Raw genomic sequence first — 24,136 nt, 5'->3', positions numbered from 1 at the left:
ATGGAAATGATATCGATGTAAAATATGTTTATAAATAATAAATACCAATAATGTAGTAGAATACATTTCAATATGAATGAAGCAGCAAGCCAGGTAACATGTCGTACTAGTTCACACCACTACATATTAATATCATTTCCAAAATATATTATTATATCCAAAAAATATTATCATAATAGTAATTATAGTTACTCTGTGTCTATGGTTTTTATTTACCACAAGGCACATTCAAAGAGAGACAAGTTGCACTAGCAAAAAGTTAAAAAGGCATCGCCTAAACTTTCCCATTATAACTAAACTAACTATACTAGCACATATTTTAAGAAAACCGAATAAAGATGATCAAATACGTCGGGGTTTTAATATTATCAAACTAATATTATATTAGTGGACCAAACATAATAAATATTAATATTCAACATTCAATATACAGTAGTTAGTATTTATTTAAAATAAATGCCATTCATGGCTTTAGTTATTTACATTACAATCCTTTTAATAAATGTACCCGACGAACTACTGGACTCTACTCCCTAGCAGATTTGGGTATTTCCCTTCAGTGTGCAGAGATCGACTTGTGGGAAATACCCGTGCACAAGTGCACGTGACCACACATTGGCCAACACATAGCTAGGCCGCCTTCTTTATTCAAACAGAGATCGTACGATCCGATCCGACGGTGGACAGTGGTGGTGAGTGGTTTGTGTATTTTAGAAAAATGGACGTACCCGTATCAGCTAGGCCTAGATCTTATGTAAATGAAGAGTCTCAAGGAGGGTCTTATTTAGTAAATTGTATTTTAAACCTGGAGAAAATAGAAGAGAATATTTACAGGTTAGAATAGGCCTCCTATGAGCATAATAGTATTAGTTAAATAATGCCTACAAAAGTGTATGCGTAGCCTAGCCTAGGCTAGGCCAACTCACTCCAGGCCGTTAGGCAACGCCTGTACTGTAGACCGATCGCACTATCTCAAACTACCAGGAGTTGTGCCTAGAAATTTGGACACCTCCGGCCGTCCATTGGCAGCCTGGATTCAGGACAGTTACTGGGCAAAAACTATTAATATTAAGCCACACATTATTATTAATTATAATTATAATACTATTAGTATTATTATGTTATTACTACGACTCACGAGTACGAGACTGTGTATAGTGTAGTACTGATACTGTATTTTGACACCTTTTTTCTTTTCAAAAATGTGTTAAACAGAGCACATCATAGTTGGAAATCAAGTAATCTTCAACGTGTTTATGGAGGGCAAGTGGTGGGGCAAGCACAGGTTGCCGCTGGTAATACAGTTGACAGTAATCTATCTGTTCATTCCTTACACTGTTACTTTTTGCGAGCAGGTAATGCAAATTGTTAATACTCTACCTTTTAAGTGAATTAGGACGCAAGTGAGTTAATACTCATGTTAACTGCCTCCTCTCTTGGATGTGTGAATGTGTTTGTCATATGATTTAAATTGTTTATACAGTAGTAGAACTGTCTAATGTAGTGCATTCCATTTGTCTACGATTCTTATGTAGGGTGCCTAGATATTTTGGCACTTTGTGTGCCTACTACAAAGATATTTGATAACTTTATACTTTTTAATCATAATTTTTATCATTCTTAACTCGTTATATACAGTATTTTACTTGAATCATAATAATAATCATATTCTATTTAATTTCATCTCAGCTGTCATTTTTACAATTTTTAAAAATTATTTTTGCAGGTGATCGTAATAAACCAATTGTTTACAAAGTAGAGAATCTACGAGATGGACAGAGCTATGCAACTAGACTTGTTCAAGCTGTGCAGAATGGCAAGTCTATCTTTACCATGATTATATCATTCCATCGTCAAGAGGTATCTCATTTTCAACACCAATGCCAGATGCCAGATGTTCCGCTACCTTCAAATCTGCTCTCAGATGAGCAACTTCTGCACAAACTAGAGGCGTAGGTTTGCTATTACTTGAATACACTAACATACATATTAATTATATATACAGTTAGTACTATCAACAAATTGCATACTTAGGCTACTATATATAGGCCTACTGCTATATACATAGTATGTTGTTTTGTGGAGTAATCTTTATTTCGAATCTGTGCATTTTTGTTGTGAATACTACAGTATTATCATTTTGCATAGCATGTTCGTTGAATTTATGCATTTTTTGTCAGTGCCAGTTCTGCGGTACATATCATTTCAAATAAGATCGAAAGAGTACTGTCTGAAAATTGAATATGTATATATATATGTATATATATATATGTGCACAGCAAATTGAATTATGCTAAATAGCAATATTTGGTTATTGTAAAAGTGCAATTTTGAGCATGAATTAACAAATAATGTTTGACTACAATTGAATATATTTACTATTATTTATTAAATAAATTTGTCTGTATTTTTTTATAATCTAGTACTCCGGGTGTACCGCAGGCAGTCAAGGATAGAGTGCGGTCTCATTTTGAAAATGCAATAACTATGGAATATCGACGTGTTGATCCGGTCTCACTCGTTAAACCAACAGATAAAACATCAAAAATCGTGTTATGGGTACGAGCTATAGGCGACATTGGTAATAATAACAATTTTAAGTACTAAGGATATAAAAGATCCTCATCCTCTGTACTGTAGCTCTGCATATATGGCATTATCTGTCCAGTATCATGGACAAATTCTGTAATACAGTGTCACGTATGCATCACATGTGGCATCTGTATGTTGTTAAAATTAGGCTTATGACTTATGATACATGCACATACATCACAAAATAATATAGGACAAATTATATAACACTATTTAGTACAATGCAACCATTAAACTAAGCACTATTTTTACAAAGAGTGCTAAAAAAACTTGGCGAGTTCTCTCAAAGTAAAATACATGATGGTTGTGCAATTCTCTATGATGAATGTGTTTTTAGTCGCGTGCAACGCCTCTCTACAGCGCATTTTGTTGGTTGGTCGGTCAGTTGGTTGGTAAACACTAACTTGAGCACGCGACTGCAGCCATGTATATGGCCTTGTTGATAGAAAGTCCATGTTGAAATTGAAGTTCATCGAATACACTATATTCTAATTCATGCCAAAGGTGCGCTTTTGGAGAAATTAGGAAGTTTTGTATTATGACTTTATCATAATATCCTTTTCTTTGTAGGTGATGATATGAATATGCACAGATGTGTAGCGGCCTACATGTCCGACAACTACCTAGCAACGACATGCGTATATGCTAGCAATATCAAGATTAAAGTGGGAATGTTAACCTCCTTGGATCACACCATTTGGTTCCATGCTCCATTCCGTGCGGACGACTGGTTATTATTTGACTTTGATAGTCACTGGTCAGGTAATATACAAATAATGAATGTTTATGAGTGTAATGGTACAAATAATGGCATGAGGTAAATTATGAAAGGTTATATTTTCATGAGGTGAAGAAATATTTACTAAAAATTGGATATACCATAGAACCCCTGCTTTTGGACACTTTTGGTCCTATTTAATTTAATTAGTATATATGTATATATCTGTATAATAATAATGTTCTATTGCATGATAGTGCATATCTATCATGCAATATAACCTATTAAAAAATAAATGACTTTTATACATAGTAATATGTTCTATTTTACAAATGAAGGTAATGGCAGAGGAATGGCAACTGGAAAAATATGGACAGAGGATGGCAGGCTGGTGATGACAGTGTCACAAGAAGTAGTGCTACGTCATAAACTATGAAAGAATGGTGAAAAAAACAGTGATTGTTATTTTTAAGATGTATTGTCCACCTGAAAAATATATATATATAAAAAGAATTTGTTGAATAGGCCATTTTAATGTTAAATAATAATGTCTTTGACCAAACAAATGTAATCGAAAATAAAATTATTTAACCAATTAATTATCATTTAAAGGGAAAAAATAGTAAGAATAATTAGTTAAATTAATAATTAGAAGCAATGGGATTCTTGATAAATATATATTTTGATAATGTGATTAATTTAATTCGATACATCTTGATAGAAATGTTTATTATCAATTACTTTGCTTGGATTATCAAACTAGTTTGACAAAAAAAAGTGTGATGTGCCCAAATATGGTAGTACTGTAATGTGCCCAAATATGGTAGTGATATGATGTCATTATGTCCATATATGGGTACATCACATCATTTTTTTGTTAAATAAAGTTTGATAGTGTAGACAGAGCTTAATATCTCTATCTAATATCTACTACCTCACACTTACAAGTTTATATTTAATTTTTTAAACAGGCAAAATATAAATTTTGTACTTAAAAAAAAAATTATTAAATTATTAGTCTGTACTACATGTGTAGATCAAACAATACAGGTAGGGGAAATGGCAAAATCAGCACTCTGGTGATGTTACAAGAGTTGTCAAAACAATATAGATTATCTGATAAAACTCCTAGAAAGTAGGAAGCCTTTTGCAATTTTTCCCATGAATGAATAGGCATGTTCACTAACGTTGGTCTAGTGTACATCACTCACCCATTAAATAAACACTGTCACATGATTTTAAACATTGTGTAACAGTGTCATGTTTTCTTCATTTTTTCAAAACTGATAACCTGGTCAACATTGCTTTCTGCTATGTTTCGCATCTGTTGGTCTAGTCCTTTTGAAGACTTTAAATCCTAAAGAAATATTAATATTAAATTAAACAACCCATTGCAATCATTTTGGTACTGTACTTTGTGTGTGTGGCAAAATAAAATCACAGTTCAAAAGTGATTCACTGTGGATGCAAGGACTCAACAAAATGGCTGCTGCAATGGGCCAATCACATACACCAGTTAAAGGTCATGTCACGTACACAGTCACACACCACTACACTGTGTGTTCAGCATATCAACACAAAAACATATATTTATACTTAAATAATTTCATTGCCATTAACAATGAGTTGATTTCTAAAAAATATGTGCTTTATTTCAACAGACACACAGCCGCCATTTTAAGAAGTCCCTGAATGCGTACATTTTTTCTTTTCTCTGAAAAATACTGTATGTCAAAGATAGCTGAACTACTTCCTAAATATAACTAAACCTAACCCTCTAAATAATCTCTCTCACTATAAAGTAAAAAGAAGTTGGGTCATGTGATTTGAACCCCATACTTCGACATGCAAAGCCCATAGTCTAATACATTCAACTACACAGATGGCTTTACAGAAAGCGTATTAAAAAGTTCATTCAGAGGGCAAGCGCAGAGCAGATAAAACATAATGCATATTCATAATAATGCTCCCTAAAATGGGACGCCCTCTTTCGGGTTTTCAGAGAAAGTCTTTGGGAAAATTATTTTCGATCCATGCTTAAAATGTTGGCATCACTAGCCTAGTTAACCCTCTAGTAGGTAAATATTATCTCTATGATCTAAACAGATTTACCTGTACAAAGCTTTTGGTCAATGAAAACAGCCGTTGTGCACATCCTGGATAGCACACATCATTCTTTGCAATTCCTTTAGACTTTAATGTATTGTCAACAATATATTTCAGCTTCTATAAACAGAATAAAAAATTGACCCTGTATAAATAATAATAATAATAATAATAGTCAGTTCTTATATAGCGCATATAAGCAGGCTCTCAATGCGCTGAACATCAAAAATAAAAACAGGAAAGGTTAAATTAATGAAAAGCTTGTTGGAAAAGGAAAGTCTTGAGTTGAGTCTTAAATGAGTTAAGGGAAGTGCACTGTCTGATTGTGATAGGTAGGGTGTTCCACAAAGTTGGCGCTGCCACTGCAAAGGCTCTCTGACCGTAGGTAGATGTCCTTGGAACCACAAGTAGGCATTGGGAACCGGACCTATATGAAAATGAACTTGTGTTTGCACAGTCATGTGATGAAACTGTTATACAAACTGTGACGGTATTTTATGAAAATTTTTTTCTTTCTATAATACTTGGCATTAACAAGCAAAATATTTGAAAATTAAAACAATTTACTCTTTTATGTCTTTCTGATCGTGACTGGCCTTTTTTAACTTGAGCAGTCTTCTCAGATTGTTGACTTTTCTTTGGTACTGTAGCCACCGCTTGTGAAGGTGCAATCACTTCCTCTGATTTCGTAACACTTGTGTTCCCTGCTAAAGATGGCCCTTTGCATGCTTTGGAGACTCTTGGACTTCTTGAAGGCCTATAAATGTGTAAAGTATTCGTTTACTTTGACTATTATCTAGGGTTACGATACAGATAGATAAATCCGTGTAATTTTGGTGGGTGTAAATGATTTAATATTCATTGTAAATTCATAAAAATACCACACCTTTTGCAACTTGTCTCCAGTTTCATGTTTGCCCTTCTCTTTGCACTCCTTGGCGACTGGTATTTTCTGTGACTTTTACTTTTTGACACCGGTGTTCTTGCAAGGCGTTTTCTAGGCGACCGTCTTACAGGGTTTATAGCCATTGTGGCTGGTGAATCTACCTGCTCAATTGTACAAGTTGATGCGGTCTCGTTGCAAATTATTCTACACTCAAGTTTCTGATATTTTTCATCATAATATACTGCATTTCTTGAATCCAAGCAGTAGCTAAATCATTAATAACAATAATAATGTTTCAAAATTGCATTGCAGTGTTGTTCACTGAACTGTATCAAAACCATACACCCTATTATATAGGCTGGACCTGAATGTCCATATTCATCAATGACACTTTAAATTACTTACACTTAGGAGAATTTTTAAAATTTAAGTTCAAATATGATTGGCCAAATATAGTCATTGGTTTTCAAAATGCACTTTGAAAATTAAAAATGAAGTAGGGACGAACCAAATTCTGTTTTTGAGAGAATTTCCTAAGAAAGTTGACTGTGAAGCATATTTTTGTTCTACACTGATTTTGTAAATGTAGTTTTTTCAGTTTAAAAAAGATGAAGGCTAAATTATTATTTAGAGGAACGTAGATTTCGTACTTAATTCCATAGTAGTTGTACTTGAGAGCCTCATTAAACGGTGCATTGCTAACATCTTCAAGTCCCTGTGTTCCAGACATAGAAATGGACGTGCATCTGCCAGAACCGTTAACGACTGCAATTGGGGAAAGCTCCTCTGCTAATGCCGTACCATCTCTACCAAAATGTTTTATAAACTCTTTTGCATCTAGTGTGATTTCTAGAAAACAAAAAGATAAGACCTTAATTTGAATGAAAGAATGAGAAAGAAAAATAATATATATAAAGACTATAAGACAAGGATAATACAGTAAAGACAAAACGACATACAATTCTGTAGTAAGTAAAACAGGGTTTTTGACAGTATGGCGGGAGTCCTACAAAATTTGCTGCTTATAAATTATTAGAAAGAGAGGTGGGGAGCGGGTGCTAAAAATGTATTGAGGTCCTTCACCCACCTCCCCACAATGTGCGCCGTTAGCGTGCTGGAAAATTCTGTACTTACTGCTATCAACTGGTGGTGCAGAAATACCAGCCAGCGACCTGTCAGAGGATTTGAACCGCTTCATTTTACGAATGTAAGATTCCTTGCTCTGCAGGGCTTGTCGCTCCACCCAGCATGACGGACTCAAATCTAATTCTGAAACAAAATGGTGGGAAAGGTGGTGATTATGATGACGGCAAATTATTCAAGGTTTAGAATGAAAAACAAACAAAAGGGTACACAGTGAGTCAATATGAAAAAATAATCAGACAATATAATAAAATATAAATTCATTGTTTGTATTTCCAAGTATAGACAATACTGTACTCAATAATATTCATTAAGCCAGTATGACACCGATTCAATACATTCAGTAATACTTAAACCACATCATAGTAATAAATAGCTTTCTTGTGCTCCAGCATTTCCTATGAAATGTACACAGTTTGTTTACTCATTATGCAAAAACACAAGATTTGAGGGTTCATAGTTGCATTATGTACAGTGCTTTAGTGTATATATAGTAATACTACAATTTAAAAACCAACTGACCTGTAGTAACCTCTTCATCTTGGTTTACAGTGTTACTTGTTGACTGAATCTCTTGAACTATTGCACGATTAAAATATTGTGTTCTCACAGAATTCAAAAACCATTTCATATCTTCATCCGTAATTGTAGGTTGTTGATTCTGATTCTTCTGGTCTTCTGAAATATAAACATGTGCAAAGACAGAAATTTACTCAAAACTGTATTCATAACAGCATCATTACGTTTAGGCTTAGTTTATTTAGGGATTAGGTTGATATCTAGGGGTTGGGGTCGATATCTAGGGATTAGGTTGATATCTAGGGGTTGGGGTCGATATCTAGGGATTAGGTTGATATCTAGGGGTTGGGGTCGATATCTAGGGATTAGGTTGATATCTAGGGGTTGGGGTTGATATCTAGGGATTAGGTTGATATCTAGGGGTTGGGGTCGATATCTAGGGATTAGGTTGATATCTAGGGGTTAGGGTCGATATCTAGGGATTAGGTTGATATCTAGGGGTTGGGGTCGATATCTAGGGATTAGGTTGATATCTAGGGGTTAGGGTCGATATCTAGGGATTAGGTTGATATCTAGGGGTTGGGGTCGATATCTAGGGATTAGGTTGATATCTAGGGGTTGGGGTCGATATCTAGGAATTAGGTTGATATCTAGGGGTTGGGGTCGATATCTAGGAATTAGGTTGATATCTAGGGGTTGGGGTCGATATCTAGGAATTAGGTTGATATCTAGGGGTTGGGGTCGATATCTAGGAATTAGGTTGATATCTAGGGGTTGGGGTTGATATCTAGGAATTAGGTTGATATCTAGGGGTTGGGTTGATATCTAGGAATTAGGTTGATATCTAGGGGTTAGGGTTGATATCTAGGGGTTAGGGTTGATATCTAGGGATTAGGTTGATATCTAGGGATTAGGTTGATATCTAGGGGTCAGGTTGATATCTAGGGGTCAGGTTGATATCTAGGGGTCAGGTTGATATCTAGGGGCCTGATTGATATCTAGGGGTCAGGTTAATATTTAAGTGTCAGGTTGATATCTAGGTGTCCGGTTGATATCTAGGGTTCAGGTTGACATCTAGGTGTCAGGTTGATATCTAGGGATTAGGTTGATATCTAGGGTTCAGGTTGATATCTAGGTGTCAGGTTGATATCTAAGGATCAGGTTGATATCTAGGTGTCAGATTGATATCTAGGGGTCAGGTTGATATCTAGGGGTCAGGTTGATATCTTATTTGGTTTTTATAATCATGCTTTTTTTTTTGCATCGTAATCCTATAAATAAATTACCTGACCATCTCTGTAGAATGTCTATCTGTATTTTGGGAATGTTATCCTGACTGTTGACAACTTTCTCAGCATCCAACTCCGCAATTTTCTCTATTGCCTGTTCATCTTCATTCACTTCTAAAGTTAAACATAAAAGTACACATTTTCAAAACAAAATGTGGAAGATGGTCAGGGAAGAGAAGTCTATATATTCGTATAAAGCTCTACGCTATCAAACTTTATGCGACAAGAAAATGTGATGTTTCCATATATGGACATGATGATATCACTAACATATTTGGGAATATCAATACCATATTTGGGCACATGAGTCAAATGAGTTTGATGTGTAAATAGTGCCTAATAGATTTATGGTTAATATAGAGGCAATATAGTATTGTATGCAAGGGTGTGTGACGCAGTGTGTTGGATTAATTATCTTGAGATCGTAGGTATGAATCTAACGCTCAATATGCATGTATCTTTAGCCAAGACACTTTACTCACGCTTGCCTCTTTCCACCCAGGTGCATAAATGCACTGATTACTAGCTGCATTATGGGAGTATGTTTCCATTAGTGTTAGATAAAAAAATAACGAGGGTAATAATATGTACAGCGCTTAGAGGTTTCACAACATTAGGCACTTTATAAATCCAGGATATTATCATTATTATTATTAGTGCTGAATAAATTTTGTTTTTTCCAATACCAATAATAATATAAGAAATCTGTATGTAAATATTCTTTTTTTTAAATTGTTAAAAAGTTTGAATAAATATAATTCTGTACATAATTAAAACCTTGTTCACACATACCTGATTGATATTTGTTAGCCAAATTGGCTAGATCAACCATAACATGTCCATTGAAGTCAGAAGGAGATAACAACACAAACGCATTACATCCATCGTCGCCATCATTACACAGTAACACATTGATACTAAACCATGAACCTCTTAAGTCAACTTCGGGAACTGAAAATTTAAAGTAAATTAAATTCTTTTAAGCTCTGTCTACACTATCAAACTAGTTTGACAAAAAACCTTTAGAAATAATGTGTATCTACCTTTAAAATCCATAGGGTTAGCTGAAATCTGACGTTTCCATTTGATGGTAGACCTACATTCTGGTGGCGACAACATTGCCTTTGATAATTTTTGGCATTCTAATGTTACTATCATTGCTATATTTTCATCCTCAGTTATGGACTCAAGGAAACAGCGAGACACATCAACCCAACAGCTATTTGCCATAACTGATCTGAAGGTGTGTCAGTTAAGAACAAATTTTAAGTTTATTTCTTGATTAACTTTATATAATCAATGGTGCTATGTCAATCCACCGAGGGCCAAGACAATACAATGATACAATAGCACTCCTACTTTGGGACAACCCTATTAAGGAGGGGCAAAGCAACGAGGGGAAAAACTGTATATGTTTTTAACACTACCCCAACTGCCTATTCGGAGACAACCCTACTGCCTATTCGGAGACAACCCTACTAAAGCTCTGTCTACACTATCAAACTATGTGACAAAAAAATGTGATGTGCCCATGGACATGATGACGTTATATCACTACCAAATTTAGGTACTTTTTTTGATAGTGTAGACAGAGCTTTAGGGAGACACATTGTTGGGTCCTGAAAGTGTCCCCTTAATAGAGGTTCTACTGTAATACAAATATAATTTTTAAACACATAGAAGGATACAGCTTGTAATGTTGAGGTGTGATATAAGCTAGAGGAACATCATCCTTATTTATAACTTGTACAACTGACATGTACTGACGCTTATGTATCAACAAATTGTCATCATTATCGTAATCTTCAGTTGTCGTTCCAAGATCAACCAATGAGAAACCAGGTAGTACACAGTTGATTAGATTCTGAAAATAAATGTATATACCTGACAACAACAAAGTCTTGGCTTCGTGGTTAAGATACAACAATTTAAGTAAGGTTTGCGGTACACCATGGTGTACTGCGTTGGTCTTCCAGATCTTTTCACACTAATAATAGTACTAAATACTTTTAACCACGTTGAAACACCAGTTCTCGTCAGATCACTGAAGTTAAGCAATGTTTTACTCTGTAAAATCCTGGATGGAAGACCATCTGGGAATATCAGGTGCTGGGGTCCCATTAGGCATTTGAAATCAGTAGTGCTGACTCTTATGGCAACTCCTGCATCTGGTATCTGCCTCAGACGTATTAGGCCTCTCCTCTGGTTAAGGTGGGTAATGGGCAAGAGAAACCCTTGGTCAATGTTAGGACCAGCCAAATGTGCTTTAAACAGTCCTGGCTTAGTTTCATCCATCATTCAGATGAATGTAAAACTAATTGGCAACCACATTGTCGTTTGCGACAGATGTCGGCCATAATAATAATCAAAATTTCATTATACAACAGATAATTGAATAATTATTGAATATGATCGATATTCAATTGTTAAGCTGTCTACACTATATAACTTTGTGACAAACAAAATATGATGTGCCCATATATGGACACGATGTCATATTACTACCATATTTGGGCACATCACATTGTCAAACTAGTTTGATAGTGTAGACACCAAGAGATTAACACAAAACAGTGAGGCATACCTTTCTATCAGTTAAAGACATCTGTCCATGCCATACTGATCTTCTCTGTAAGATGTCCTCAACATTGTTAGATACCTCAATGTCTAGATAGTCTATCCAAGACTGTACTAAAGACATATCGTCATCCTTTGGTAAAATGCAAACAATCTGCGCATTATGCCAGCATTGTAGCCGTTTAAGAGCACCGAACATGAGTAGGTTTGAACAAAGTGTTAACTTACGATCCTTATGCAATTTCCAGATAACTTGAACCTGATAACCTTAATAATTATAGTAAATAAATAATATGAAAACTATTTATTCTCAGTAATGTAATCCACAATTAAATATTTATTTCACTTACTTTTCTTTATTACAGGCTTGTAAATTGTATGTATTCTGTTCAGTTATTTACTCAGGTCACTGGGTTTTATAAGGGCATAGTTTTGTGGTATTAATAATGTAATACTATTGACCATTTAGTCTGCAATGCTTTAGGACCAGATAATGATGACAAATATTTACCAGCGTGAGGTAGTTTATTTGCCAAGTTGTGTAAATGGTCAGCTACAAGAGAATCATCACATGACCTGTACAAAAAAGGGAAAAAAAATATAGTATATATAAATTTAATCTTCTTTTACAAAAGTAGCCCAGATCACTGACAGCAATGCTTTCATTGGGGCCCTCTACTAATACTCTCTAACTTGTGCTGAATTCAGACACAAGACATTGCTAAATTCCAGTATTATTGCAATTTGAGTTAAATACTTATTAATAATACTTATTCACATGTTCATGTCGCACACAGCTAAATTTACTGACCGTTCAGAACTTGTCGGATTGCATGCTAAAAGACTGTTCCATTCGTGATTGTTGCTGACCCATGTCCAACTGGCATTTATATTATCAGCCTCTGATATAGTCCTACCACATGTACAAACACAGGCAACGAAACAAGCTTGTCCATTGTAGCCGTAATTTACTTCGATGTCTGTATTGTATAATTATTTGGAAATAAATCAAATCCAAGGTTTAATGCAATCCAGGCTAGGCCTTTTACTCCAGCTATATATGCTATGCTAGTACAGTAGTAGGCCGGCCGGCCCTACTCTAGTATCTAGTGAGGCCTACGAGCACTACACTAACTACTACTACTAGTAACTAGGTAGGCCTAGTAGAATAGTAGGGTAGTAGGTAGGTAAGTAGGTAGGGCCTAGGCCTAGCTAGAACCGAAGAAGAAATTTGACATGTTATACAGATTTAGCAATATCTATACATACCATTGTTTGGTAGCAAATCTACAAACAAAATGTATTTATTAAATTTGTTCATATTTTGTCTCAAAAGGTCATCTTTTGCTGTCTCTTTTGTTGGCCTCTCCTCTTCAAAAAATAATCAAAACAAAATTACCGCTTCTCTCTTCGTTTCCCACATGTGAGGGCGCAATACATTTCCTGAACTTTTTTAGATGGGGCCGGGGGGGGGGAGGGGTGCTTGTGGATAGCCATCGACATTACGGTATATTATACATTTTATAGACACATTAAAAAACCAACTGTATCAAAACCTAATCACTCCAGTTGTACTTTATTCTATATAATAATGCATTTAAAAATCATAAATGTTTAAAAAAATCGATAACATGTGTACAACTAGTATATAAATTTATTCTAAACGATCAAATATTTTCATTCAATTTCAATGAACATTTACTTTACAGTAAACAGAAGGTACAACGACGTACAACCCACTAGCTTAACAGTTTTAAAAACTTTCAAAAATGTGTTCAGTCAAACCAGACTCTCCGAGATTCTAAATTCATGCCTATACGTAAAATGCATTCAAAATACTGGACATCCACATTGACCATCACTCCGATGACCAGAGGAAACGCCAGGCTACATTTTCAACAATCAATTGAAGAGCTGATTAATCAATTGAAGAGCTGATTTATCTATTGGAGAGCTGACTTGTCAATTGTTATGTTCCCATTTTTCATTATACTGATGATATTAACATTTTTGCATTATTTATGACAAATATTTGGTAGGTTAAAAACACTATTGACTACATACCTAGTGTGCATATCATTTTCTAACACCACTGCTACACATGAAAGTATCAATACATTAAATCACTTGTAAATTATATTTGGAATGCACTTAATAACCGAGTTTGTATATTTTTAAAATCATAAATAAAACTTTTACAATTTCACAATTTTAATCAGATACAGTAGATGGGCTTTTTGTGACATCCCAATTCAGAGGACATCGGACATCCCAATTCAGGAGACATCCCAATTCAGGGCACATCCAAATTCAGGGCACATCCCAATTCAGGAGACAGTTCTATTAAAGAGACACTTTCCCGTGGATCAAACATGAGGTAACATATGTTTTACCACTATGGCCAATAAACTATTTAGGTGACAGTTTGTTTGGACCTGAAGGTGTCCCCTTAATAGGAGTTCTACTGTAGTGAAAATGCTACCCTTTTAATGTGGCAGTAACAACTAATAAAAAAAAAACCTACAAAATTGATATCTATACATAAAATACAAAAGACTGAATTACAATACCAATGATGATTTTCTTATTAAACATGACAAATAATAATTTAAAATTCCACATAGCATTGAAGCGAAAAACCCAAAATATGTTACAAGTTAGCAATGCACACAAAATGACATCAAGTCACATAAATACATTATTAAAAGTATGAAGCTCATAAGAAATGAAATTATATACATAAGTAGAACAGAAATAAACACTACACAACGAATTTAGCAATATATGGAAGCTCTCAAGCAAAATGGTGAATGTTATCAACTGAAAGTGTAGGACTATTTACAAATACATTTTGTTTCCACCCAATTCTGTACTGTATCTCCACATATGGTACAATACACCCCAGTACCATAGGCAAACTCTGTAACACAGTGTTACATATGGTGTCTGTATTTAGTTAGTTGCCTATGATACTAGCAAAATTATAGATACAATTGGCTATTAAAAACAAGAACCCGATAAAGTGATTTTAGCATATCTTAACAGGTGGACAGCGGACAATGGACAGCCAGCTCACTAGAAATCAACTAAAATCAATTAAATCAACTTTAATGGTGTTATGGAATTTGCATATTTAGAGCAATACACTGTATAATCATTTATAATACCGAATCATTATGTTAAAATTTGTATTGTACATACAATTGTGTTTCTGAAGAAATACATTTACTGCTCTTCAACAAAAAGATAAATGGTGTTATCCCCATCTTCTTCAATCTCTTCTTCTATTGGTTGTTCAATAACTTCAGTGACCTCTTGCATGTCAACATTAGCTGCTGCCTGTTGTTCGTCTGTGAGTTGTTGTGGTGGTTGCTCCTGTTCCTGTAGTGTGCTTGTCTCAGCAGGAGGAGCAGCTTCAACTTCTTCTACCTCTTGTACCACTGTCTGCTCAGAGCTCGTCTGTGGCAAGTTTTCTTCGACTTCTTGTTTCTGAGCACTTTCATCTATTTCCATCACAATTTGCATAGCACCTTGTTCTTGTGCGTCTACTTGAGCCTGGTCAGTGCTTTGAGCCTGTTCAGTGCCTTGTGCTTGTTCAGCTACTTGAGACTGTTCTGGTGTAGCAATGGAACTGCTTTCACCCTGTTGAATCTGTTGTTGGATCTGTTGCAATTGTTCGTTCGTAATTTGTGTAGTTTCAGCTTCCCCTTCAACAACAGTAGATGTTTCGCCTTCGATCGATGTCAACTGCCCATCAACTACATGCAGCGTCTGCTCAACCTGTTGCATTGAACCATCAGGACCTTGAGTCACAGTCAGAATTGTCACTGGGACACCACCTTCCACGTTCATTCCTTCAGTCTCTTGAAGAACTCTGCCAATAGCATTCTCGACAACTTCTGAAGGAATACTCTGTCCATCCCCTCCCTCTTCAGCGCCAACAGCTCCCATTATTATCATCTTCTGTCTTCGCGAGACCCGCTTTGATGGAGAATCGTCTTCCGACTCGGATCTCTTACGCTTCAAGTCGGGGAACTCCAAAATGTGACCATGCTTAATCCTAGCATGATTGATACAGGTCTGACGGTGTTTGAAGGTCTCGTCGCAATCGGTACATTGGTATGGCTTTTCTCCTGTGTGAACCCTCATGTGTATCATCAGATGGCGTTTCTGGGGAGCCATATAACCGCACTCGCCACACTTAAATATTTTCTCACCACGATGCATCTTAATGTGTTGAGTATAGCTGTATCTATCGGTAAATCCATTCTCACAGAATTTGCAAATCAATGCCTCTCCTTGGGTGTGCATCTTCTTGATGTGGGTCTTCATGTCGGCAACACGTCCAAAACTGGTTTCACAGAATTCGCACTTGTGCTGCGGCCGGTTTCCAGTATGCTTCCACATGTGCTCTTTCAAGCTGCTCTTTTGTGAAAAGGACTGGTCACACTCACCACATCGGAATGGCTTCTCTCCAGTATGAATACGCATGTGACGTTTCAACTTGTAGTTATCGGTACTTGCATAGTCGCACAAAGTACATTTGTACGGCTTCTCACCGGTATGGGAACGCATGTGTCTCTTGATCTTACTCGCTTCCACGCTGATATAATCGCATAGTGGACACTTGTGGGGTTTTTCGTGAGTGTGTATGTACTTCATATGGCGGCCTAATTCGCCAGATGTTCCGAAAGCCTTATCACACATCTGACATTTGTACGGCTTGGTTCCGGTGTGAGTGTTGATGTGGTTTCTCAGAAGTGTTGAGGTTCTGAAGATACGGCCACACATGTTGCACTCGTGAACCTTTGGTTGACGTGGGCTGGTAGGCGACTTCTTCACACGATTAAAAACCTGATCAATAAGACGGCCGTCATCAAATTTCGGAACAACAAACTTTTTGCCTTTCTTCGGTGTGTCACCCTTGTCTGACTTGCTTGCGGTAGTGACCGGCGCGTCATCATCTTCACCAGCGTAGAAGTCATAAACGGAGTGATCTTGACCTTTGCCCTCTTCGGTGTCTACCTCACGCACAATAACAATCTGCTTAAAAAAATCGTGACACAACTACATTTCCAATTTCAATCAATTATTAGTAGGTGTTTTGCAGAAACAGATCAAGGATTTTTTAATGGGGGAGTGTTAACCTATAATAAAATAGCCGAAAATAGTTGTCAAAAGGGGGTGCCTCTAAAGCTCTGTCTACACTATCAAACCTTATGTGACAAAAACATGTGATGTGCCCATGTCATATCACTACCATATTTATGCATATCACACCTTTTTTGTAAAACTAGTTTGGTAGTGTAGACAGAGCTAAATGCTACCCTGTATCAAGGAAAAGTTTTGCGCTAATCTATGTTAACCATTTAAATAAAAAATTACTTAAACAGATATGTCTGTTGAGCACAGTGGTTACTCAATCAAATATGCCAATTCAAATGAAATAGACTAAGTGTGCGATATCCTACCTGTGTCTGCACTTCCTCTGTTCCATCAGCAGATGGAGCATCAACCACATGGACAACCTCTCCAGACTTGCCGGCAACTTCAGTTGCCTGTGACACTTCTAGCTCAGTGTAAGTAGACTGAGCTTGGCCTTCAGTCACTGCTACTGGTGTTTCTCCGTCTAGGGTCTGAATGATGGTATAAACCTGGCCAGATTGGTCGGTAGCCTGGATGGTGGTCGTTTGGTCCTAGATTGAAGCAAAGTAGATTTTGTTTCAAATAACGTGTAGTTGACAATAAGGCATATGCCACAGACACTATCAAACTTTATGTGACAAATGTGATGTGCCCATATATGATGTCATACCACTACCATATTTGAGCATATCACTACCATATTTGAGCATATCACTACCATATTTGAGCATATCACTACCATATTTGAGCATATCACTACCATATTTGAGCATATCACTACCATATTTGATTACATCACACTTTTGTTGTCAAACTAGTAGTAACAGACTGGTAGTGAGAAAATTCATATCTAAATGTATATAGGTTCCATGCCTTATCCTTGAGGTGCCATTTGCTAATTTCTTCATATCCTGATATCTCTTTGGCTTTTATATGACAAAATTCATTCATCATAAATCAAGGAAAATAGTATGTACAATTTTTTTAAATACGAAATAGGGTATCAGGTAACCAAGAAGGATTGTATGTTTTATAATACGGTATTAAACATATTGTTGGTGGGAATTTTTATTGGTAGCTGGGCAATATCCAATCACAGTAGGACCAGACATATATTGTATTAAGGCGACATACCTGTGTAGATTGGGAGACGGGTACAAGGTGTGGTAGGTTGGTTGTTTGGTAGACAACATTACCCCCAACCACGTTCACTGGATCTGAGAACGCTAGAGGGCCTACTCCTTGAGCACCACTAACATTACCATCATTTTGCATGGCAACCATTAAAACCTGTTGCTGTGTCGACTCCTGGTCACCTTCTTGAGTTACCATAACCACCTGTTGTCCTTGCCCACTCTGCAGGCTCTGTAGGGCCTCTGTAACAATATAAGTTTGATATCATTAAAAATAATAAATAGCATTTATTCTGGACTACCTGCAGTGTCAGTCTTAACGACGATTGAAGCATATTGATTGAATCGTCAAGTAAGCATACATTAATTTTCAGAACTACATACGTAATGTACTGCATCAACTATATCATTATAACATTAAATATGGTAATCAAATATTAACTTCTACTTTTTGTATAAACCATATTTATTTGTCCAGTAGGCCTAATTTAAAAAAGGGAGGAAGGCAAATTCAAGTTGTATTTCTGAAGTTTTAACTAACCTGTTATGCCACCCACCTTAAAGTCCATAACCAGCCTGCAGCTCATTATAAAGCCTTCCACTAAGCCTAATTTCAACCCGAAAGAGAATCCCCTCTCGATAGATGAACAGTACCGTTTCATTTTCCCTCACACAGCTGTAACTGACACCTACCACCTAAACTAATCTAGTTAAACTCACCTGCAGTACTAAGTGACACACTCTGCCCAGCCTCCTCAATCCCTTGTATAAATGCCTGACCCATACTCTCTGCCATAGTCTGTACATTAGCAACGGTTTCAGTGGTGGTGTGACCATCAATAGTTGTAGTGATTGGAGCTGAGAGGTTCGCTGATGCGTTGGCTAGCAGCTGCAATGTCTGAGTTATGTCCATATCAACATGATCATGGGTAACTGTATGGGTGTTACCTTGTACAACTGAAACATAATGATAGTAAAGGTGTATTTATTGTGCTCCTCAAGCTTAACTGGAAACTGAGGAAATTCGGATTAAGCCCTCCACAGCAGCCAGCACTGCAGCGCCTACAAAATCAGCATCCCCTATTCTTTTCAAATAGTGTACCAATTTCAACATGCACTATATGTACACAAGACCAACAGCTTTACATCACCTCCAAAGGACGAGGCAATGAAGTAAAGCATCTCGCCTAAGGATACAATCAGTATGATACAGATAGGTATGACATGCTAGAGTTCGATATTATCATTACACCATCACTCTTCAGTATACTGTATACAGCATCCAACGCAATGTTCCCAGACGGTATCCAATCCAGAACGCAACCGATAATAAATATTGTACAAAGGTCTGTATGTCATTGTAGAATAGGGAGCAAATTGTAAGCTTTCTATTACTCTAGCAGTAGAAATAAGACTTCCAAATCTTACCATTAACAGATGCTATAGCTTGTGCTGGCTCAATCTCTTGCACAGGTATAGCAACAGTTTCTATCTGTTCAGGTACATCTGCTTCTGTCACCTGCTCTGCCACCTGTACTGCAACTTGCACATCGCTCTGCTCAACAACCTCTGTGATCTCTTGATTCTGTATTTGTTCTGTAGTCACCTGTTCTGTGGTTACCTCTTCAGCTGTGTCAACCTCCTGTTGCACAGAGGGTACAATATCACTGGCAACAGCTACTTGGGTTTCTACAGGTTTTTTTACCTTAAAAATGGAAGCAAATTGAAGTTTTGAAGAATTACACATTTCGTTATTAAAACTATTGGTCATTACTTTTTCTATAATAAGCGATACATACTACAGTACGAGCGCGTGGCCGAGCGGTTAAACACAAAGAATTAAGATTAATAACTCAGTAAATGCATAAATAAAAATAAATGAAATATGTAACATATACAGATCCAGCATTATAGATTAGATTTATTTCATAAATGATAAAAACTATCTGTTGGGTTGCAGAAACATAAAAATATTCTTATGGTTGTTAAATTTTAGGGGCTATCTGAAGTTGAATAAAAATACCAGAAATGTAAAATTCAATTTATATTATCTATATTTAGTCATCTGATAACATTTTTTACCACACTGTTTATTTTTCATAGCTTTTTAAAATGCCTCTCTATTTACAAAATTTGTGTACAAAAGAATAGATATTTTACTGTGAAATTTGAACTATCAAATGAACTGATATGAAAGTGCTTATTTTCAACAAGCTTGTGTTCAACACAAATAAAATCCCAAAAATTATGAAACATTGGGGAAACTATAGATTGATAATTATTGGAATGTATGATCAATAGAAATTTTTTTTTCTCGCACCATGGAGTTTCAGTAGGTTTAACTAATGATTACCTGTTCTGCTACCTGTGTTGTTGATGAAAGCTCCTGATTGAAGTTTTGCAAGTATGTCTCTAAGACGTTCATTGAAGCCGGGTCAACAGTAGTTGAACTCTCGGCTGTTACAGCTGTTGCGTCTCCACCGCCTTCCATGATAGAAGCTACAGAGGATACAAAAGATATACATATAAACTTCATATCAGAATTTCTGAATTTCAGAGAGAGACTGGTATGGGTGGAGTCAAACTGAAACTACTGTACAAAAGATTTTAGTCACTCATTTTTAATTAGGCATTGGATTGGATATCATACTATATATTTTAGGGCGGAGACCAATATATATGGTTTTTGTCAACCACCTGCATGTAAAATCGGCCCTGTATAAAAAAAAGTACACGTTGTTTAAATTAATACAGATTGGAATTTTTTTTTAATGCCAATTTAATATTTCATTCTGTGCTGTTTATTTCACATTACTAAATGTTTTTGACGTCTATATAGCACTAAAATTTTGGTTTTTTTTATTGTTGAAAATACAATTATAAAAAATGTTGACCCATTAATTATCACTAAAATAGGTCATGGTATTCGAATACAAGTGGAAGGATAGCCTAGGATAGTATTAGTAGTAGTAAGGGATATCCAATATGACAATAGTAGTACAGTAGGATCAATTTCTTAAAAAGTCTAGCCTCTTTAATCACAATTGTTTGGGTCTATTTTTATGATGTAAAATGACTGCATTATTATAAAAAAAGGGAGGGATATTGAATGCATTAACATAATTTCAATTCATGGTACTTTTTAAAAGTTATAATCACTGGCAGATCCAACAGGTTTCCTACACAATATAGCGAGATTCCCTCGTTAATTCGAAGTGTGCATTTTTATTATTTTGAGCTTCAAAACCTAAGCCCAGTGTAAACCAGGAGAGGGAGGCAAACAAAGAACAGGCGGGAAGCACGCCTCCAATTTACCTACCCTACGCTATCATCACACCAAAATTTTATTGGGGGCGCGAAATAAAACACCGCCACCAAGTCCTAAATTATAAAAATACACATTTAAAACTTACATAGAACCTTTAAGTGGTGTCTTGTGAGCAAATATGGGTACTATTTGAGCCAAGTTAATGCATACATTAATAGAAAATTACCAAAACGTTTAGCATACTCTACTTTTTACCTGTATATCTAATTATGCCTCCGAACAATTTTCCCGTCCATGTAGGGGGCGGGCTATGTAAAATTCCCTTGTTTTTCTATAAAGAACAAATAAAAAATACTTACTAGCTCAGCTATGATGGAGAATAGAAGCTATTTGTTTTAAAACACGGTGGATTGAATCAATATCTGGACTATATATGGATACAATCCGGTGTAAAATGTATAGTTTACACGCCCTGGAAATAGCTTTTTAGCGCCTACAATATGGCGTACCCTATTACGCATGCGTCAATTCTTATGCTAAATAGGTGGTCTTTTGTCCTGTCGCGTTAAAGGCATTTTTTCTTTATTTAACATTGTTCTGCATATATCGGATGACGCCCAAGTCTGGATAATTTTCCTAAGTACTTCTTAAAAATTAATATCCACTGACTGAATAATTTCAGATGAATAAAATACAATTGTAATTCCAAATTGACAGAACACATCTTGAGAATTTAATTTTTAGTCTAAAATGAATGTGTATTAATTGTATTTTATTGCATAGTATGCGACCCTTCTTTTTAAAAGTGATTATACTGCAATATCAAACTCAAAGAAGATAATCATTATATTGTACATTTTTAGTCTAATCTAAATTAGCGACTTTACCAATAATAATAATACAGTATTCAAGTATCCTTTTGAGTCTTACAGTTAATTTTGTTTTTAATAAATTAACTGTATGTTTCATCGAAAATAAATTAAAGTATGTATTTTTTAGTTGTCAACGATTACGGATAGGTTCAAGCTATATGTTATTTTGTGTCTTTTTTTTTCTTTCTGTAATAATTTGTCGGTTATTGTATTATCCTATCATAATACACTTTTCATGTTTTTGTACATATGGCATATGTATATTCATTTTTGCTACATAATTTTATTTATTTATTTTTTAAATTGTTCTTAATCTTATTAATTAAGGGTCTACTATTTCAAGTGCTTCGCCTATCTTCGCCCAAATAACGCCAAGCACACGGTAAACATTTAAATAACTAAATAATATTATAAAAACATACACTAAAATCGGTTCCTATTATGGAGGAATTACTGCTGAACCATCATTTTCCTATCAACTTTAATGTTATGACGTATACGGTATTGTGTTTGCTGCCCTCTAAAATATCACATAGGACGAGCTATATTTTGCAGTCGTTTCTGATGAGTATGATCTATCAGTTATATGCCGTCCTCGTCCATTAATCTTTTTCTGCAAAAAATATCTCGGGCCTAAAATATAACATTAAGCTCTTGCTTTGATAATAATCATTTTATAAGTATTTTTTAAAGCATTACATTAATTTTAAACTGAAACAAAATACATTTTACTGCACTAAATATTTAAAATATTAAAATTTTATATCACGCAATATCGACACGATCCTTACACCATGCTATGATCAAGTCAAACTGACCAATTAAGCATCTTTTAATATCTGCCTCGTGAATAATTTAAATTATGATATAACATTTTTCATGTATTTTTTATTTATGTTTTAACCGCCGAGTAAAAAGTCAATTAGGGCAATTGGCAATCCACATAGGACATACATAGGCCCTATGTTGGTGGATGCGTTAGCTAAAGGGCTTTTAAAACAATTATTAAGTAGGCAGCTTACTTAGTTCTAAAATTACTAGTTTAGTCTTTCCTGATTTGCATATTTAAGCCATTGCAAATTAGGCTACAAGTGTATTCTATAATTCAATTAAACGCATTATTCAAATGTAATGCACGGAGCATTATTAATCTCTCAAGGCCTAAACTTCGATATGCATTTAGTATTTCACAAATATGGTTTAATTAATTGTTATGTAACTTACACGTGGAATGTATCTTATTCTTACTTGAAGGCCGTATGAGTAACAGAAATAAACGATTATGATATCTTATTTTGAGGAAGCGCATTTCACCACCTGTGGTCAAAGACGGCGTGACGGGCGGATTTAAATTACCACCCCCCCCCCCCCCCCCAACGATTCTTATTAGTGGCGGGCTTAAGTTACACCCATACACCCATGGGCGTATAATACCTGCACACACCCCCATGTCCACAATTGCGATTTATTTTTGTCATTAAATGCAACGGGTAGATACTGGTGACACAAAAAATTGTCATTACATTAAAGCATTTTGGACGCGCCATGGTCTATCCAATAAAATCACTTATAGAATCGATATGACGGACAATATAAACAATTACCGTACTGTACTGTGGTAAATAATGTCAAATCTCTAACATCATTCCAGTTTGTATTATACTTTCGTAGTAGTTGATCGACGGTCATTCGGTGTTTCACGTATGTCGCCATCATAAGTCGTAATATGTGAATATATTCGAACAAAATAATAGTATACAAACATGGTGTACAATCCAGGTAAGAGTGAAATCACACACTCTTCTGGAACAATCATAAACTGCATCGATATATTATACACATTTTATTTGATAATTCTCGAAATGTAGGCCTATGTCTTGAATCTTGA

General features: G+C 35.6%; 3 protein-coding genes across 6 annotated transcripts; 1 reads left to right on the top strand and 2 right to left on the bottom strand.

Annotated features, from left to right (window-relative positions):
* The first annotated feature begins 369 nt into the window (after window positions 1-369).
* Window positions 370-4,731, top strand: LOC140057447 (acyl-coenzyme A thioesterase 8-like). Of its 2 annotated transcripts, XR_011846941.1 has the most exons (7): window positions 370-834; window positions 1,216-1,355; window positions 1,727-1,952; window positions 2,424-2,581; window positions 3,163-3,354; window positions 3,649-3,853; window positions 3,953-4,731. XR_011846941.1 is itself a non-coding variant. In XM_072103111.1 (6 exons), exons 1-6 carry the CDS (start codon window positions 719-721, stop codon window positions 3,744-3,746), a joined length of 930 nt encoding a protein of 309 aa, XP_071959212.1. In that variant the 5' UTR covers window positions 370-718; the 3' UTR covers window positions 3,747-4,731. The 2 variants fall into 2 exon arrangements, 1 of the variants encoding a protein (XP_071959212.1); XM_072103111.1 differs by having other exon boundaries at window positions 3,649-4,731.
* LOC140057609 (mdm2-binding protein-like) lies at window positions 4,554-13,910 on the bottom strand. Its single transcript, XM_072103326.1, has 16 exons — window positions 13,895-13,910; window positions 13,100-13,201; window positions 12,642-12,810; window positions 12,342-12,406; window positions 11,838-12,097; window positions 10,942-11,117; window positions 10,297-10,490; window positions 10,046-10,204; window positions 9,251-9,367; window positions 7,968-8,123; window positions 7,437-7,571; window positions 6,953-7,151; window positions 6,303-6,569; window positions 5,984-6,173; window positions 5,423-5,536; window positions 4,554-4,667 (listed from the first exon to the last, which is right to left on the bottom strand). Exons 1-16 carry the CDS (start codon window positions 13,908-13,910, stop codon window positions 4,569-4,571), a joined length of 2,418 nt encoding a protein of 805 aa, XP_071959427.1. The 3' UTR covers window positions 4,554-4,568.
* Window positions 13,467-21,874, bottom strand: LOC140057434 (uncharacterized). Of its 3 annotated transcripts, none has more exons than XM_072103090.1 (7): window positions 21,736-21,874; window positions 20,462-20,607; window positions 19,537-19,813; window positions 18,829-19,065; window positions 18,110-18,351; window positions 17,302-17,526; window positions 13,467-16,873 (listed from the first exon to the last, which is right to left on the bottom strand). In XM_072103090.1, the coding sequence occupies exons 2-7, from the start codon at window positions 20,597-20,599 to the stop codon at window positions 15,056-15,058; spliced, it is 2,937 nt and encodes a 978-aa protein (XP_071959191.1). In that variant the 5' UTR covers window positions 20,600-20,607; window positions 21,736-21,874; the 3' UTR covers window positions 13,467-15,055. The 3 variants fall into 3 exon arrangements, with proteins under 3 accessions (XP_071959191.1, XP_071959194.1, XP_071959193.1); XM_072103093.1 differs by having other exon boundaries at window positions 20,474-20,607; XM_072103092.1 differs by lacking the exon at window positions 21,736-21,874 and adding an exon at window positions 21,522-21,641.
* Between the last annotated feature and the right edge of the window lie 2,262 nt (window positions 21,875-24,136).

The sequence above is a fragment of the Antedon mediterranea genome, chromosome 8 (genome assembly GCF_964355755.1).
Source record: "Antedon mediterranea chromosome 8, ecAntMedi1.1, whole genome shotgun sequence".
NCBI lineage: Eukaryota > Metazoa > Echinodermata > Crinoidea > Comatulida > Antedonidae > Antedon > Antedon mediterranea.
Note: the sequence above shows the minus strand (reverse complement) of the source record. Positions and strands in the feature narration are given on the sequence as shown.